Source organism: Thunnus albacares, chromosome 1 (assembly GCF_914725855.1).
Source record: "Thunnus albacares chromosome 1, fThuAlb1.1, whole genome shotgun sequence".
Taxonomy (NCBI): Eukaryota; Metazoa; Chordata; class Actinopteri; order Scombriformes; family Scombridae; genus Thunnus; species Thunnus albacares.
The window spans coordinates 10,114,776-10,130,775 of record NC_058106.1 but is presented as its reverse complement, the minus strand read 5'-3'; the positions used below and the strand labels follow the sequence as shown (position 1 = coordinate 10,130,775).

The following is a 16,000-nucleotide window of genomic DNA, read 5'->3' as shown; positions in this document are numbered from 1 at the left end:
TCTTGCAGTACTGTGGTAGCTGCGCTTCTTACTACTGCCTTTATCACATTTAGCCAGAACTGATGCACTCAGTGCAGGTTTCTCTGGACAAGAGAAAAGTAACCCGAAGTGGAGCACTGGATTAGCACCACAACCATTGAAAAAAAGATTCAACATAATGACAACTGTTTGGATTTAAAGGGGCACTCCATTGATTTTAGACATAAAGATCAGTTTACTAGTCATGGTGAGTTCAACCCAACCTTATGCTTTAATGCTGATGATGTCATAATGATGTCATCAGGGTTATCTACGCATCTTGGCAAATTTATAGACAGAATGTTATGGAGTTACATTATAGGAAATGTAGGATCCATTGTGAATACACACCAGATTTAAAATCTGAATATTTTAGCTGCTGCTGCTTTGACTTGGATCATTCTTTTCCTAATCTGTCTCTCTCAAGGTTTCAAACTTTATAGAATTGTAATGCCAAATCACTGGAAGACCCTTTTAAAATACAAACTAAAAAAAGCATAAAATCCTGGAAAAATCATCAACTTTGGGAAAAACACGTCAGATTCTCCTAAAAGCAGTGAAATACAAAGTGGGGTTCTAGTTGCCTTAGGTTCAACCAGTGGTTTTCCAATCTAACCAGGACTCCGTAATGTTTGTTTTCTGCTCCACCATGTGGTTAATCACATTCACCTGGCATGCCAGGTGCAAATGACTCCCAGACTGTCTGGTTAGAAAAGAGAAGCAACATGGTCCTCAGTCCTGGAGTAACAGGATGGGGAACCACTGGGCGCTGTGGGGGAAAAGGGGGGGGTTCTAATTGCCTAACAGTGCCCATGGTGTTGGCTCAGCTTCATTGCTTTAATCATGACATGAGCATGTTGCTGCCAGGAAAACTTTGGATGCAATTTTGACCCCTGCGCTCGCTTTGTTGCTTGTTTCTGGGAGTACGGCCAATTTATATTGCCCCCGAAAAGTGCATTGAATATCCTTACAGTAATGCAACCCAGAAAGGGAGAATCTAAAATGGAAACCTCAACCCACTGCCCCATCCTCCAAGACGCTCCCCAGTCTCCTCTCCCTAACCACGACCTACGGCATTGTGGCTTTAATTGGCCTCCATTTCGCTGCAGCGCCAACAACACCACTTATTGCCCTTTCCCCTTCCAGGCTCCCCTCTCTCTCTCTCTGTCTCTGTGTTGATACTTTTAACGGGACAGCAGTCCAGTCGTATTGGCATCAACGTCAAACTTAAAGAGAGGTCTCTATGTTCTAGACCCGAAGGAACCGGGTGCCCTTGACTCCAGCAACCCCTGCACTGAGAAACATAGAGCAGGTCAGCCATTCACTGTGGCTCGATGGCTATCATGAATGGAACATTGTACCTATGAGAGACAAGAGCCTCCTAAATCCCAGGGTCACTCCCACTTTGGAGCGCTGAAGAGAGAGTGGGGGTCAGGGGGTCTGTTTCAGAGAAATGCTGAATAAAGATAATTTAGAAAATGGGCTCCAGCACAGTGCTGCCTCTGTAACCCCCTTGTTCCCCCTCACACACACTCCACTCCCCCACTTACCCAAGGCTGCTCTGCTCATGTTTGTTTTGATATTGCTCCCAGAATCGGGGTGGGGTGGGGTTGGGGGGGGGGTGTGGGGTGGTTGTGTTGGAGGACTTTAAGATACATGGCAATCATTAAGACAAAATTAGCCCAAAGGCAATCTAACTAAAGTAGAAGGAGTCATGCTATATTGTAGCTGGAGGCAACTTCGTGTCTCTATCTCTGTGCTTTTTATGACACAATAGATAGTTGGAAATGTTTGAGAATTCCTGTGGTTAATGAAAAATCAGGAGAAGCTGCGCAACAGTTCTCTCTAGGCTTGAGGATGTTGTTGAAATTTGCCACCTGTAATTCAAGTAACAAACTTCCTAATTACTCATCACATGTCGGTCTGTTTTCTCACGCAAGGTGGGACATCCAGACATATATGAGTCAAGAAATGTCTTTTTTTTTAATCACAGAAAAGTGCAAAAGTGCAAAAATATATACCTTGTCTGACCTGATCATTATCCTGCTGTTAAATGATTAAGTATCCACAGTGACAGACGTGGTTTTCTTAAGCACTCTGCGCTTTAGTACCTTTTGGAAGTCACTCAGTTGTATTTGGAAAATGTCTGCCAGTAACGTTAAATGACTCTTTTACAATTTGTTAATGACTTGTAAATACCTTAGTAAGTGTGGAACAAGCCCCAAATGGTTGCCGGTGCTTCATCAGACTTTTGGTCATTAGCACAGATTGTGAATATACTGAAAAATGCAGAACTTCCTCTGATACCAGTATAAAAGTCATGGTGGTTTAATTACAACTTGAGCCTAAAATGTAAGCAGAATCCTGATTTGTCTGTACCCTCTGAGGATGTATTGTGCAACGACTAGACACTTAAAATTCCTCACCAGGTTTCACTTACACTGATCTAATCCCTTAAATATTAGACAGTGGAACATGGCCACATGCAATGCTTACTGTGGAGTCACTTGGCCGACTTCAGAATGGCATTTTCAAACAATAACCTCTCATTTTTGGCGTTCACATACTGTGTATAGCAACCGAAGAAGTACTGCCATAGATCTATTTTATAAAGTAAATCTAATTATAGAAACATTGCTACACTCACATGAAAACCTGTCTTAAAAAAGTAAACTCTTAGGAAAGATAACCCATGCATTTGTAAATGCTAAAGCGCAGGTTACATGCAGGTAAACATATTATAGCCACTTCTTTTTCAGTGAGGATTTAATTTGCCTTCTACCCAAGCACCACTGAAGCATTTACCTCTTTCACCATTATATCAATAAACATGTTCATAGGGTCATTAAAGTTCTCCTGAACCCAAGATTGTTTGTTCAAGTGAGAACATTACAATCCGGTCAACAGTAACGTAAGACTGAATCTGGCTTGAGTCACTAGTTACAGACATTCCTGATTACATTTGTTATTTTCTTGATGTCCTTGGACAAATCAAATCATCACACAACATGAGCACGTAAACATTTTATTATAAAACTCGCCCTCCCACATGGAAGACGCTCCGAAGTGTTTACTGCTATATTCCCACAAGGTTGAGATGAAACATTGAGAACTGTAAATCATATCAGGAGGATTTGTGGGCAGAATCTGTGCTACGTTTGTGTGTATTATACTGTATTAAATGCATTTCATTGATGGTGGCCAGACTGGCTTATTTTACTGCATATAATTGTAAAATATATACACATTCTTCATATTCTAGCTTCATAATTTAACATTTATCAACATTTTTTTTCCCAAGACTTCATAACAAAACAAAAAGATTAGTTGTGACACAATTTCAAGTGGCGAAGACACAAATTGGCAGCTTCATTACAAGTGATCGAAAAACTAACAAAAACATTGTTTTTACTTTCCCTTTTAACTAAACAGCTTAATGTGAGTCAGTGGCAGCAAGAAGTCAGACTGAAAGACTGCTGGACTACTGGTGTGGACCTTCAAACAGGTAACATTAGCCCTGTTAGCTGCTTCATAATACAGAGCATCTCCTCATGTAAATGTGTGCAGCTACAATATGAATGTGATGCATTGCAATACTACTTGCTACATTATTCAAAGTACATTTTCTGAGGAAAGGAACCATCGTAGGAATTTGTGAAGCAATTCAATCTCTTGTTTTATCAGTTTGAGCTTTATCTGTGGTTGTGCGTTTTATGTAGGAAGCACTTAGCGACAACCTTGCAGGTTAAAAGTACCCCGCATGTATCCTAATACACCTCTTGTTTAGTTGGCAACACTCTAATTCTCCTTCAACAAACAAACACTGCGTATGCCAGAAAATAATTAACATACATTCAGTCTATGTTTGACGCCTCTAATGAGTGAATACTTTACTGCTATGTTTACTGATTATTGTGTTGTTGCTGCAGTGTTCCGATACCTTTGTTTGATGAGCTCCTGCTCACTTATTGCAACAACTTCTGTTTGAATCACACAGTTTGTTTAAAGGTATGTAGGGTAAGAAATTAGAATCTTGTTACATAACAGCAGAGCAGCGTTGAACCAGGTGGACCCTGTTGTCGTAAGCGATGGTGTGGACAGGTATGACACGTTGACCCGTTCACACCAGCAGCAGACAAGGTTTTCCTGGGTTGACGCTTCAGTGTGAAAGCAGTAATAAAGACAGGGGTCTTTTAAAGGCGTGAAAGGGGGCTGGCAGCAGAGAGGAAGGAGGGAGAGGGAGGGGTGGTCTCAGGAAAAGTTCAATAAAACAATGTCATGTGGGGGAAGGGCCCCAGACAGAGTACTGGAGAGGCGCTTAAGTTAATTTAAGTACTTGATCCCACACCCTTGCCTGTCCTCTGACAGTTCCCACAAATATTTGAAGTGTGGTTGCTGCAACAATGCATAGGCCCCTGAAATGGAGAGCAGAGCAAACAGAGACTGGATGGGTCCAATGTTTGTCTAAGGTCTTAATAAAGCCACACTCCAAGTACCATTGAAACCAAACAAATAGGAGCTCTTTAAAGGCACACAGAATGTCAATGCCCTGCAACAAATTTGCCCTGAAAAAGAATCGAGTTTGGTTCACTTCCTCTCATCATCATCTAAAAGTATTTTTGCCATGATTGACAACAAGTCGTTCCTTCAACTTAGCAGAAAGTGAGCAGTTCACTCAGTACTGTAAAGCCATCTATGTGAAGTTTAGAATCCCAAATCAAGCAGTTTTTTTTTCCTGAGTGAGATGTGCATCGAAAAGAATTCCTATGCAAATTGTATGGTTGTGGAAAGCCTACACAAATCACTACTGTGCTCTGTCACCCTGCAGCTAAAATGGGCTCTCAGGGAGGCCCAGTGGTGAAAAAATAACTTTCCTTATCCAGCAGACCTGGGTTCAAGTCCCCTGCCAGCAAGCATCTGCCCTGCTGAACTGTCCTCGAGCAAGTCACTAAAACCCCTGCCGAATCCAGGGTCGATCTTGCAGTCTTGAACAGGGGCACACTGTCACTAATAAATCCATCAAATGTTGCATGTAGCCATCATCTCAGTACAATATCCGTCCAAGAGGAAGCAACAGGAGCGTCATACAGCTGGGCAGCCTTTGGGAAGCAGAGGAACGGTCAGTGTACACCTCCTCTCTGTCGTTTCTAGTGTCATAGTCTTCATCCTCATAGATGTCATCAGTATCAGGCTGGTCTGAAATAACACTGTGGTCTCCTATGGAGCAAAGTTTGCTCATGTTCTCCTTGACCACTTCACAGAAAGGCCTCTCAACCCCATCGCAAACACAGCGGTTGAGCAGCATGCCATTCGGGATGAACAGCATCTGTTGAATGGTGGCTTTACACTTAGAGGAACACTTCCTGCCATTGAACAGCTGTCCGCAGTATGACAAGTAGGCCGTGAGGGAGGTGTGGCAGTTGCTGTCTTCCTCGCAGCGCTGCCGGGCCTCCATGCAGCCTATTCCCCCGGCATCGCTCGGGTGTCTGCGGGGGAGGCACGGCTCTATGGCTCGCTTGGCGCTGAGGCACTCCAGGTCCTGCGCGCAGTCGCAGGTTTCCAGGTCAGGACCGCTGCGCGTGTGATTCAGTCTTATCAGCGCGTTGATACAGTGGCTTGGACATTGTCTCCTCGTCCCTCTGATGTTACCTTCACAAGCTGCTAAATATTGATTGTACGCAAGATCGCACTCGGGCTCGTCGTGGCACCGAAGGAGAGCCTGCCAGCAGATTAGCTGGGCATCTAAGGCCACCAGCACCCACGGGAGAAGTGCCAGGGCGCTGCACCAACATTTCATGCTTGGATGGAGTTCTAGTCCGAGGACGTGCACTTTCTCCACCAGCACATTAGGATCAGGACAATCTACACATTGAATCTTACAGGCTTAAGTTCACATAAGTATCCCATGCATGGAGACAGTTTGTTGCCAACGCAGTCAAAAAAATACACACACACACACTAGGATCCTTCATAAATTATCCACAAACTTGTAAGTTAGTTGAGTTTGCCTCCTCCTGGTGAGCTTTGCAACAGTGGAAGTCAGGATCTGACTCAGGGAAATCACCACGCGTGGCTGCAAAAAAGAGAAGCAGCACAGTAATAGTCATTCCGAGAACCATGTCCGTTCAAAAGTGGGAAACCACGCTCCAAACAGCAGCCTGCGCCTGCCCCGTGCCACCGGTGCAGATCCGGGGTGGACACTGAAACGCGCCGCGGGGCTATCCAAAGTTAACGCACACTTTAACCACAGTTATTGTCCGCAACTCAGTTTGTACACTTGAACTCATCCTTCTTTCCATTGTTTGTTTCGACTTCTCTTCCCAGCTCCACCACTTTTAACATCCCTCCACGCATTCCGATGTTGTTGTTTTTTTTGTTTTTTTGTTTTAGTTGGAAGAAGTTTCTATCTGTCGCATTTAGTCCCGCTATGCGCGTCTTTGTCCCTCTTCTTGCTGTTACGCTTCACGGTCCGCCGAGCATTTCCCCACAACACCCCTCCTTCTGCTGAAAAAAGAAAGAAAAGTTTTCCTTCCCCCCTCTCTCTCTCTCCCTCACACACTCTCTCTCTCTTTCTCCCTCTCTCTCTCTCTCTCTCATTTACAATCCTGGCCACCGATTGGTCGTCATTGAGGAGTCAGCCGTGGGACCCATTTCCAGGCCTACAGCAGTATAGCTCTACGCACAAATCCTCTCAGTACATGACGAGATAGGCTGGATGAAAATGTTTATAATTTTCCTCACATAAAATCCAGGATCTGTGTGGTCCCCTCTTCACTTACAGCAAAACACAAGTGAAGGGGTAGGCAGGGGGGTTTAGCAGAACGCATTCCTTTGCAAGGAGCTCACATCTGCAACTTCACTGCTCCAATTTTCAGCGCGGAAAAACAAATCTGTTCCTTTTTAGCCGCAAACAGAGCAGGGGAAACCTCTATGATAACTGCCTCATCGTTGAGGGTTTTCACTTAAAGGTTCTCGCTAATTGTCGCTCTTTCCTCCCTCTCCCGCTCCTGCCTCCCATTCTGCGAAGCTTTAAGCCCCGATTGATAGAGGAGAATGGGAGAGAATAGTATTTTCTGGCCCGTTTCACCCCAATTGTGTCAGATTGGCCATGCAGTGGCCCAGTGTCTTTCCAGGCTGAAGATTGTTCACGCACTGCGGCCTATCAATAGAGAGTGGTTTCAGCATCAATATATTTTACAGCTATCCCCTTTCACACCACACTTGAAAACTACCAATAGCTCAGGCTTTCCTGCCATTGAAATGGTAACTAACTTGATTTTTTTCTTTCTTTTTTTCTCTTTTTTTTGCAAAGCAGTTTCAGGTCTGCCACTGGGAGGCTGTGCCAATTTTGCACAAGCTCCACAAAACCAGATGGATGCCCGACTTGTTATCTATTCAAGACTATAATATGACAGATAACAGCTTGTAAAAACTGCAATGTGAAACATGCATAAAGACAGCATTAGACCTGCAGTAGTCATATACAGTGTATATATAGCCGAAACCTTATGTTCTGTATGTACAGCAGGTGGACAGAATAACAGAAACACTAGAATAAGTTACAATACAGTTCAATACAACACCACAAGATGACTGCTATTAAAATGACCACAAAACTGAATGAAGTTCTGTTTTACAGTTATTTTTTTAGTCCATCTTCTGTGTATCAACTTACTTATATAGTATGAGGGTTGGAATATTATTAAAAAAATAACAATATATTGTGTGTGTGTATATATATACATACATACATGCATAGATAATGCTCTGTATGTAGGCTTTTTGTACCCTCTAGTTTATGAATCATGTGAATAACTCACTACACTATAGTGCAGCCACATCTTACATCTTTTAATACTAACTGACCACAACATCCCATCACTCACCTGTCAGTCATAATCTATCAGCCTCTTTCTTCATGTTTCTGTAGTTGTGAGTGTATTTTTGTCTCCACCTGGTGTTCAAGATGCTGCAAATTAAAGTGAAAACTGACAAATGACCGCATACAGTTCGAGGCAGCTCTGTGCAAGAATGACACAAAACAGAAACAAAAGTACATTATCCTAAAAATCTGTTTATTGCAGTTTAAACTCAAAAAACACTGAAATAGTTTCAGAGACGGAATGGCAGAGATACACTGTGAAACAAAGAAACAGCCAGAGAACGAGAAGAAACTGCGTGTCATGGCAGCCATTTCCTGAAAAAATCAATTTCACAGGATGACAACACAGAAATTACATTTGTTTATTATTATTATTATTTTATTATCATTATTATTATTATTATTGAGATATTATTTAAAGTAACACACTCATACAAAGCAAAGAGTTTGCTTTATGGCTTCAGTTCCACCCATTAATATTGTCTCATGATCAAACATGACAGCTCTATTATAAAAGGACTTATTGCAACTTTTCCTCTGCTTCATATTATTATAATGATATGAATATAATGTTCATCTATCACATGACAATAACCGCTATACTGAAAATGTTTGTGTTCCCTCAGTTTTTATTCAGCAGCAACAGAAATCACCACTGCTCTTAGAGATTAAGGTAACAACAGTCAATATATTTTTGCCCACCTTTCCTTTAAAATCCAGTGTGTTCTCTTTATATGCAAAAACTTCATCATAGGAACGTCATCATAAGGAACCCGAAGGAAACATTTTTGGCAGTAGAACTGTAACAAGAACCAAAGTGGGGAGAGATGTGAGATCACCCTCGGCACCACTGCTCATAAAACTCAAACACTGGCAAAAATGTGGCGTATATGAATGTAACACGACATCAACAACATCCCCTCCTAAGTCACGCGCCTCCACTTACGTTTGGCTAGAAAACAACATCGACAAAATACCGAGTTATACGCAGTAAGCCCACAGTGTGACTGTCTGCTGTGTAACACTACGACCAGCACTCCCAGCCACAAGACTAGGTTTACAAAGACACCACTTGACATATCACACGTCGCCTAAACAACACGAATCCACCAGCACGAAACACCACCACTGAGACGCAGGGGTCAACGAGATCGAGGACAGGCCAAAGGTCATGTGACGGTCAACAACACTACGATGACCCAGCAACTTGATGATAACAGAGTGAAGAATGAGCAGCTGCTTACAGTATAGGCAAACAGCAGATACATTTACATCTTACAACATAAATATCTGTATGTAGACTCAGTAGTTGGAATTATACACACACACTGCAGTTACACAGTTTGACATATTTGAGCCATGTCCTTTATGTTGATTGGAGTGTTTTCAACAAAGGCTTTGGCATATAACTTCTTAAGCATTTACATTTCTCTCATCTGAGCAGCTTTTGTTTTTTTTTTTGTTTTTTTTAACCACTGGATGCAGCGCACACACAGATTTACTCTCTATGTGGTTGATACTGATGCTAGGTTACATTTGGGAACACAGTTATTGCACACGCTTAACTGTAATTACCTAAGTAAGACATGATTTCTGCCTGCTCACAAATTATTTGTTGATTTTAATAAAACGTTGTCAAAAGTAGCATACAGATCTTGGAGCTCTAGAGAAGACAACCTTGTACGGACGTCCAAGGCACAATGAAGTACAGAAAAAGCTAAAAAAAAAAAAAAAAAAAGAAGAGAGAAGTATTTATAATTATTTATAATGATATGTCTAGGAAAAGATTAAAACTATGATCATTGCAGCTCAGAGGGAGCTTTCATTAGGAACATTCCAACATTAGTAAGCTACTTATGACAAAGATCAGCCACATTTGTTGCTCTGAATCAGTTTGTAATAATTTGTGCTTTTGTATGTGGAATGTAAACAATCCCACAAAGAGCTCCTTCACTTAACATTTCCTAAAAGAAATTTCCCCAAATCCAACATAATATGCGTATGGTCTCCTGACATTAGACGGTGTCAGCTTGTGAATGTGAGGTTTTTATCCCAACCAAGCCTCTTATTTCACTGATCAGTCCTCCCTGTCTTGTTAAAGGTGCTTGTGCTCATCAGTGAAATCAGCTGCTGTGTGTGTGGCAGTAATGAAAACCTGCATACACGCCTGAGACCTCTGCAGCAGGATCATATTGTCTTATCACTGGTCATGTGAAGTACAGAGAGTAAGGGAGTTCAGGGGACGGAGGGAGAATTTTATAGGCTGGCCAAACTTCTCTCAGAGGAAGAGTTGCTCTAAAGGCAGAAGTAATCTCATTGGTTAAATCTCAATGGGAGGAGCTAAGGAACCACAGTTTTTCAGAGTGCAAGTTAGCTTATTTCAATAAGAATATGAATGACATTCATGGCCTTTAGGATGTTTGAGGGTCAGCAGGCAAGCTGACTATAGTACAAGTCAACAATTTGGACACAACCTCCTGTTTCCTTGAATGAAGACGTGTGTCCAAAGTTTTGACTGGTACTGTATGTCTAGACTTCTTTTTTCCAGTTAGTAACATTGAGCCCCAGATCTGATTATATTAGCTTCCTCATCTCTTTCTTTCTTTTCTTTTCTAACTTTGCGCAGCTAGAAAAACTGCTGTTACGCGGCTCTGCCAACTGACATTCCATTCAAGCAGTGCCAGTAAGAATATTTCTACCTCCAGAGCAGCTCCGCCTCTGAAAAATATTTGTACAAGTCAAGCTCTAATCTTCAGGGACTTAGAGTTGGCCAGATCACATGAGACTGCAATTCTCCGTCTGCTTTTTGAGGTCTTCCAGTGTGGCCTGGGCTTTGTCTTTCAGCTGGTCGATGTCCACGTTCTGGATGTTGGACAGCTGGCCCAGCACCGACTGCTTGTGTGCTTCCTCCTGGTTGTCCTCCGCTATCATCTTGGCCAGCTCTGTGGGCAACACCACGTCTTCGCCTGCCTGCTGGATCTGGGTCTCGTCAGTCTCATTCTGAGGTGGATACACAAGTTGGCAGACATAGGAGGAGAAAAGAAAGACGACAACTTTAAAACAAAATGGTTCAAATCGCGCTGTGGCTTGTATAAATATAGTGATGGACTTAAAGAATCTTTAGGCTTTGTGTTCCTGTTGGAGACGTCTTCATGTGTGTCATGCCACAACAAGTCATTCAACCCAAAATGCATTGTATTCCCCTTTCTTCACAAAAGCAGAGTGGGATTGGTTTACCTTTGGTAGTCTGTACTTTTCCCGAAAATGACTCCTAACTGTGGCTCTCTCAGCTTTCTTCTGGGCAAAACTGGCTTCTCGTTCTTGTCTGCAAGAGAAGGGGGGAAATGATGATTTTGGCAGAATTTTCTCAGTGCCACAGAACACACGCATTTAGAATCTCAGCTTCCAAACAAAGCTGGCTAGAAAATGTCTTCAATAGTAATCAAATGTACACCCTTTAACCTGCGGAGAGCTCTGAAATAGCAACACTAACCAAGCACCACACATTTAAAGAGGCGTTATGCCCAAAATATTACAAACAACACATATATTAAGTCTGAAAATGACTGTGTGGCCTCTTGATGTGTAGCGCCAGCAGAAGGTGGAGCAGCAGCTGCAGTGATGCCATGGGGAGAAAAGCAGGAAAAGATATTCTGCTTATGTTTAGAAGCCTCAGATGCAGCATCCTGTCAGTCCAGTGCTCCTCTGAGGGGATTTCAGTCCTCTAGGGATATGGACTAATAGAGGTAACCTACTAACTGCAGATTGACTACCACAACCCCACTTTCACAAGTCAACCCATTGCATACATATCCTAGATTCACCTCAGCTCTGAAGTATTTCAGCCTGCCTTAAATGACAGACTTTGTAGGGATGTTGGCATGTTTTTAGTCTGGAAACCCTCAAAGAGCTTAGGAAGTCTTTGCAATATGGGCAGTTTAAGCTAAACAATCTAAGAAGTATAAGACAAATCCAACCATATTAATATTCATAAATCTGTGTCTGCAGAAAGGGAGGTGTTAAAGTATTTCTAAAATTCTACTCATCTGTCGAGGAAAACCCTAACCCTAACCCAACCCTAACCCTAACCAAACCCTACCCTAACTCTGGCCCTACCCTTACTCTAACCCTACCCTAACCCTACCCTAACTGACCCTACCCTAACTGACCCTACCTATTTGTGTGTTGATGTCATTTGTCTCTTAGAGCCCACTCTTGTTAACAGTCCAGCTTACAGTATGTGATGCCTCCAGCAGAGGGCAGGCAATGGGCTGCTGGCAACGCTCTCTCTAGTCAACCTCACTGAAATATTTATGGCTTCAGTGTAGCTCATAATTGTCCTTCGTAAATTGCTAAATTTGCTGAAATGCCTTCAACATCATGAGTCAACAACATGACATAATGCTTAACAAACTTGCTGCATGGCCTGAGGCCAAACATAGCACAAATACAGAAGCAAAAGACCACATTTTATCACAGTCAGTTAAATACAGTATGTGCTTAAAACAGAATAAACACCATAGATGATATTCTTCAAATCAGAGCTACAGTGGCAGTGGTTACATTGTATGCCTGGAAGGATCAAATCAGCAGCAGCATCTAAAGTCAGTGGGACACTGAAGGACCACGGGCATGGTTTGTGTTTGTACCCAATGTGTCAGGGGAAGGTCGTTTTATCTGGAGTTACAGCATTCATGGTGCTGTCTGTGTGAGTCCAAGTTCACTTTGTATTAACATGAGGGGGCCAAACACCAAACGGCACATAGGCCCATGCAGCGCTCAATCACAGCCAATGAGCAGAGCTTTGTGTCGTCCCCTCTCAAGGGCATCAGATGACCCGGGTTGTCACTGTGGCCCGGATGCTGAGGGTGATAAAATGTCTCCATGTGACATGCCAGTGTGAGTAACCCACCCCCAACCTTATTCTGCTTTAATCTGAGCGGTATGGGCCTCTCAGTGATCTACGTTCATGTTTAGCACCTCTGACTAATAACTCACTTCCACTGAAGGTCACATTATGACAGCAGAACATTAAGCATCTCTTCACCAGGCCTCCTGTAGAGCTCAATGGGCTGAGTTAGGATTTCACTTCCTACTCATGCTTTCAATTTCTGCACATGGTACAGTGAGGCACTCTGGTTAAAAGTGTTCATCCAATGTGTTGGTGCTGATGGGAAAAATGTTTTTTTTGTTTTTTGTTTTTTTTTAAGAATCTGCCCCCAAGCACTGTAGCTGCCTACAATCTGTGTTAAATCAAACCAACTGAAACATATAATCATAATCTAACATTCTTTATTCCACATTCTTAATATTTGGTTACTTGTTCCCAGAGACCAGGAGATTGAACATCTGATATAGGCTGTGGAGTCCTGCTCTAAATGAAGCATCACACAAATCAATAGTGAGTTACTGTCTGCTGGGTGAACTCTGTTTGCCAAATGACCTTGCTGTTACATTATACTGTCCTCCAATACGCTCAGGAGATAAACACCACAACAAATATGTAAATTATAAAAGAAAAACCTTCACTGCCGCACAGAACAAAGATTAAACAATCATAACAAAAGAACTACAATTCACACAGCTTGAAGGATATACCAATAATTCAGTTTATCCACATTTTTAGGCTGCCACACATTATTTACGGTGTATTGACTGGTAACTGGGTTAAGAGAAAGAAAGAAATAATAATCAATATTAACTTTATGCTGTTGGTTATTTGCCTTCTGAGAATCACCGAACAGAGGTATTACTTTACCCACTTTATTCACCACAAAGTCTGATTCGTTATTCAGCCGCACGCACAGCAATGGGAATATCTCTGCTGAGGCACGAATTATTTCCGCGGAGGAACGATTCCAGGAAACCCAAATTAAAAAAGGGCGGTACGAAATTTTGCCGAAACTACGAGGCAGAGAGCTCCCAGGGCGAGAGGAGCAGCTGTGTGTGGAGCGCTCGTGTTATTGCATTGATGCGTAAAAAAGCGCACGGCGCACTGGGAGCACACTGCTATTTACACACAATAACCCCACTGTTTAAATACGCCATGCTTCCATCGCTCTCCAGACACACATTGTAGGTTTTCATTACAACTTTGCAACCACAAGCTTCAATCATTGCCTTACTTTTCCTCCTCTAACTGTTGCTGATATTGTTCAAATTCCTCTTGAGTCATCCCCTGCGCGGCTGCCTCTGATTTCTCCGCTTCGGGTTTCTCCTCCGTCAGTCCGCCTGTCAGGTTCTTCAGCTGTCCGCCCACCATGTGTTTCACCATGAAAGCCATAGCTGCTCCTCTGTTTGATCGGCTTAGAAGTTGAAGGCTTGATGTGCTCTTGGATAGAGCGGTGACGGTGGATAGATATCCGCCAAGTGATGCTTATACCAGACGTCTAGAAGTGTTGCACAAGAGCATATAACTTTAAAAGGGTCAACGGGAGCGATCAAACCGGGAAAAAACGATGAAATAATTCCAACGGCACGTCGGAAGCTGGCAGTTTCAGCACCACTGGCCCTGGACAGCTCCGCGCCGTGAAGGATGGAGAGGAGCTGCTCAGTTATGAGTCAACAAGTTTGGCGCTGAACTCTACCAATCCTGTGACTCCGTCCGCAGCCACCACTCCCTCCACCCAATCCCAGGCACCGCCGGACTGGGTGTGCGCTTGCACGGCGCGCGTCGGCATCGTGGGCTGCACGGGATCCAGTGATTCGCCGTCTGATTATAACTCACGATGTAGTCAGACAGGACTCAGGGGCGACAAACAACACGTGACGAGCCTCAGTGTCTCCTGGCTGTTTTGGTGCCTCTTTCTCTTTCAGGGTCATCCACGCGCTGGAGTTTGTCAACACACAAAAAGCTTCCTAATTGGGAAATTAGTCAAATAGCTGTCTGTTAACCCACGGCATGAGTTCGGTTTATTGGCCTAATCACTTAGAAATGTTGAGCCGCTCGTTTCTCTTGTAGAGTTTGTTTGATGTGCAGGAAAGCGCTCATTTCCACGAGATGAAAGGAGGGTGAAATGATCGAGCGTCTTCGCAGCGCAAACCATCTTTCAGTGTGAGCAGATAGTTATCTACCATGCATAGTTAATGCCCCTGTAAATATTTCTTGCCTCTATTGAGGGACTGGTGTTACAAAACAGAGTTGACATCCTAAAATTAGAAACTTTGTCTCCAGTTGTATCACCGTAATATTCCTGTGGTGACTCATGTGTCCAGTATCTTCTGCTAATTAGGCCTCCTGTATGACTTCCTCTAATGTCTCTGTGGGAGTGGGCGGGGTGAATAGTTCAACTTCCACCACCAGAAAAGATGATTTATTAAAAGGCTGGATGCTTGTGGATGACACTGTGTGACGCAGTGTTCAGCTGGAAAGCCTCACTTCTAAAAATATGACCTATGTGTGTCTATGTGTGTCTGTGTAATATTTTAAATCTCTCTCTCTCTCTCTCTCTCCCTCTCTCTCCCTCTCTCTCTCTGTGAGATTCTCAACATCCAAAATGTGAAAAGGAACTTTGATCACAAGTCAACAACTTCAGCGTCCTGATCCTCACAGCAGTCTGACACCGATCCTGGCCTACTTTCCCAGTCCCTGTGGATCAGGAGAGACAGAGCGCGTCTCAGTGTCTTTTTGTCACAGGCTTAGCCAGGCCCTGTTAGCCTATACCTGGCTCGCTTTTAAAATCTCACTCAAACTTCAAAGCTGACACCGGTGAATAGATCGAAACGTAATGCAGTGAATAAGATCAAAACTGTACTCTCTGTGAAATTGAATAAAAAGAAAGAATTTGCCTAACCAGCATGTTTAAACATCAAATTATATCCTCTTGCTTTTGATATTCACACTCATGGGATCTGTTCCCAGCCCAGGTCTCACTCACTTTTTTTGTGGATTATCACTGAACCCCGACTGCAGGTGCTCCAGCAGGTACGCAGCGGGAGCTTTTAATCCAAGATGATGTATAGTAAACACACACATAAGCTTAGTGGTGAAATCTATACGTTTCAGTAAATAAAGACTACAGCCTTCGTATGATGACATGCTCCGGCAGCTGAGTTTCACACAAAAGTGAGAGCAGGGTCCTTTTCTGTAGAAGCATCTAC

General features: G+C 43.0%; 3 protein-coding genes across 3 annotated transcripts in view; 1 reads left to right on the top strand and 2 right to left on the bottom strand.

Moving 5' to 3' along the window:
• Positions 1-15,725, top strand: part of ulk3 (unc-51 like kinase 3) — a 34,908-nt gene extending 19,183 nt beyond the window's left edge. Inside the window, exons 18-19 of the mRNA XM_044373643.1 lie at positions 3,451-3,523; positions 15,381-15,725. The gene's annotated coding sequence lies outside the window, so the exon portion shown is untranslated. The remainder of the gene's footprint in view (positions 1-3,450; positions 3,524-15,380) is intronic.
• Positions 3,028-7,025, bottom strand: si:ch1073-459b3.2 (growth arrest-specific protein 1). The gene has a single exon (XM_044373888.1). The coding sequence runs from the start codon at positions 5,813-5,815 to the stop codon at positions 5,063-5,065; it is 753 nt and encodes a 250-aa protein (XP_044229823.1). The 5' UTR covers positions 5,816-7,025; the 3' UTR covers positions 3,028-5,062.
• Positions 8,073-15,387, bottom strand: cplx3b (complexin 3b). Its single transcript, XM_044373935.1, has 3 exons — positions 14,026-15,387; positions 11,138-11,225; positions 8,073-10,900 (listed from the first exon to the last, which is right to left on the bottom strand). The coding sequence occupies exons 1-3, from the start codon at positions 14,181-14,183 to the stop codon at positions 10,676-10,678; spliced, it is 471 nt and encodes a 156-aa protein (XP_044229870.1). The 5' UTR covers positions 14,184-15,387; the 3' UTR covers positions 8,073-10,675.
• Positions 15,726-16,000: the final 275 nt, after the last annotated feature.

Excerpts from the sequence above, each read along its gene's own strand:
- si:ch1073-459b3.2 (XM_044373888.1), bottom strand. The coding sequence starts at position 5,815 with ATGAAATGTTGGTGCAGCGCCCTGGCACTTCTCCCGTGGGTGCTGGTG.
- cplx3b (XM_044373935.1), bottom strand. The coding sequence starts at position 14,183 with ATGGCTTTCATGGTGAAACACATGGTGGGCGGACAGCTGAAGAACCTG. Across the intron at positions 11,226-14,025 it reads CAACAGTTAGAGGAGGAAAA|ACAAGAACGAGAAGCCAGTT; the intron begins GTAAGGCAATGA and ends CTTCTCTTGCAG. Across the intron at positions 10,901-11,137 it reads AAAAGTACAGACTACCAAAG|AATGAGACTGACGAGACCCA; the intron begins GTAAACCAATCC and ends TATCCACCTCAG.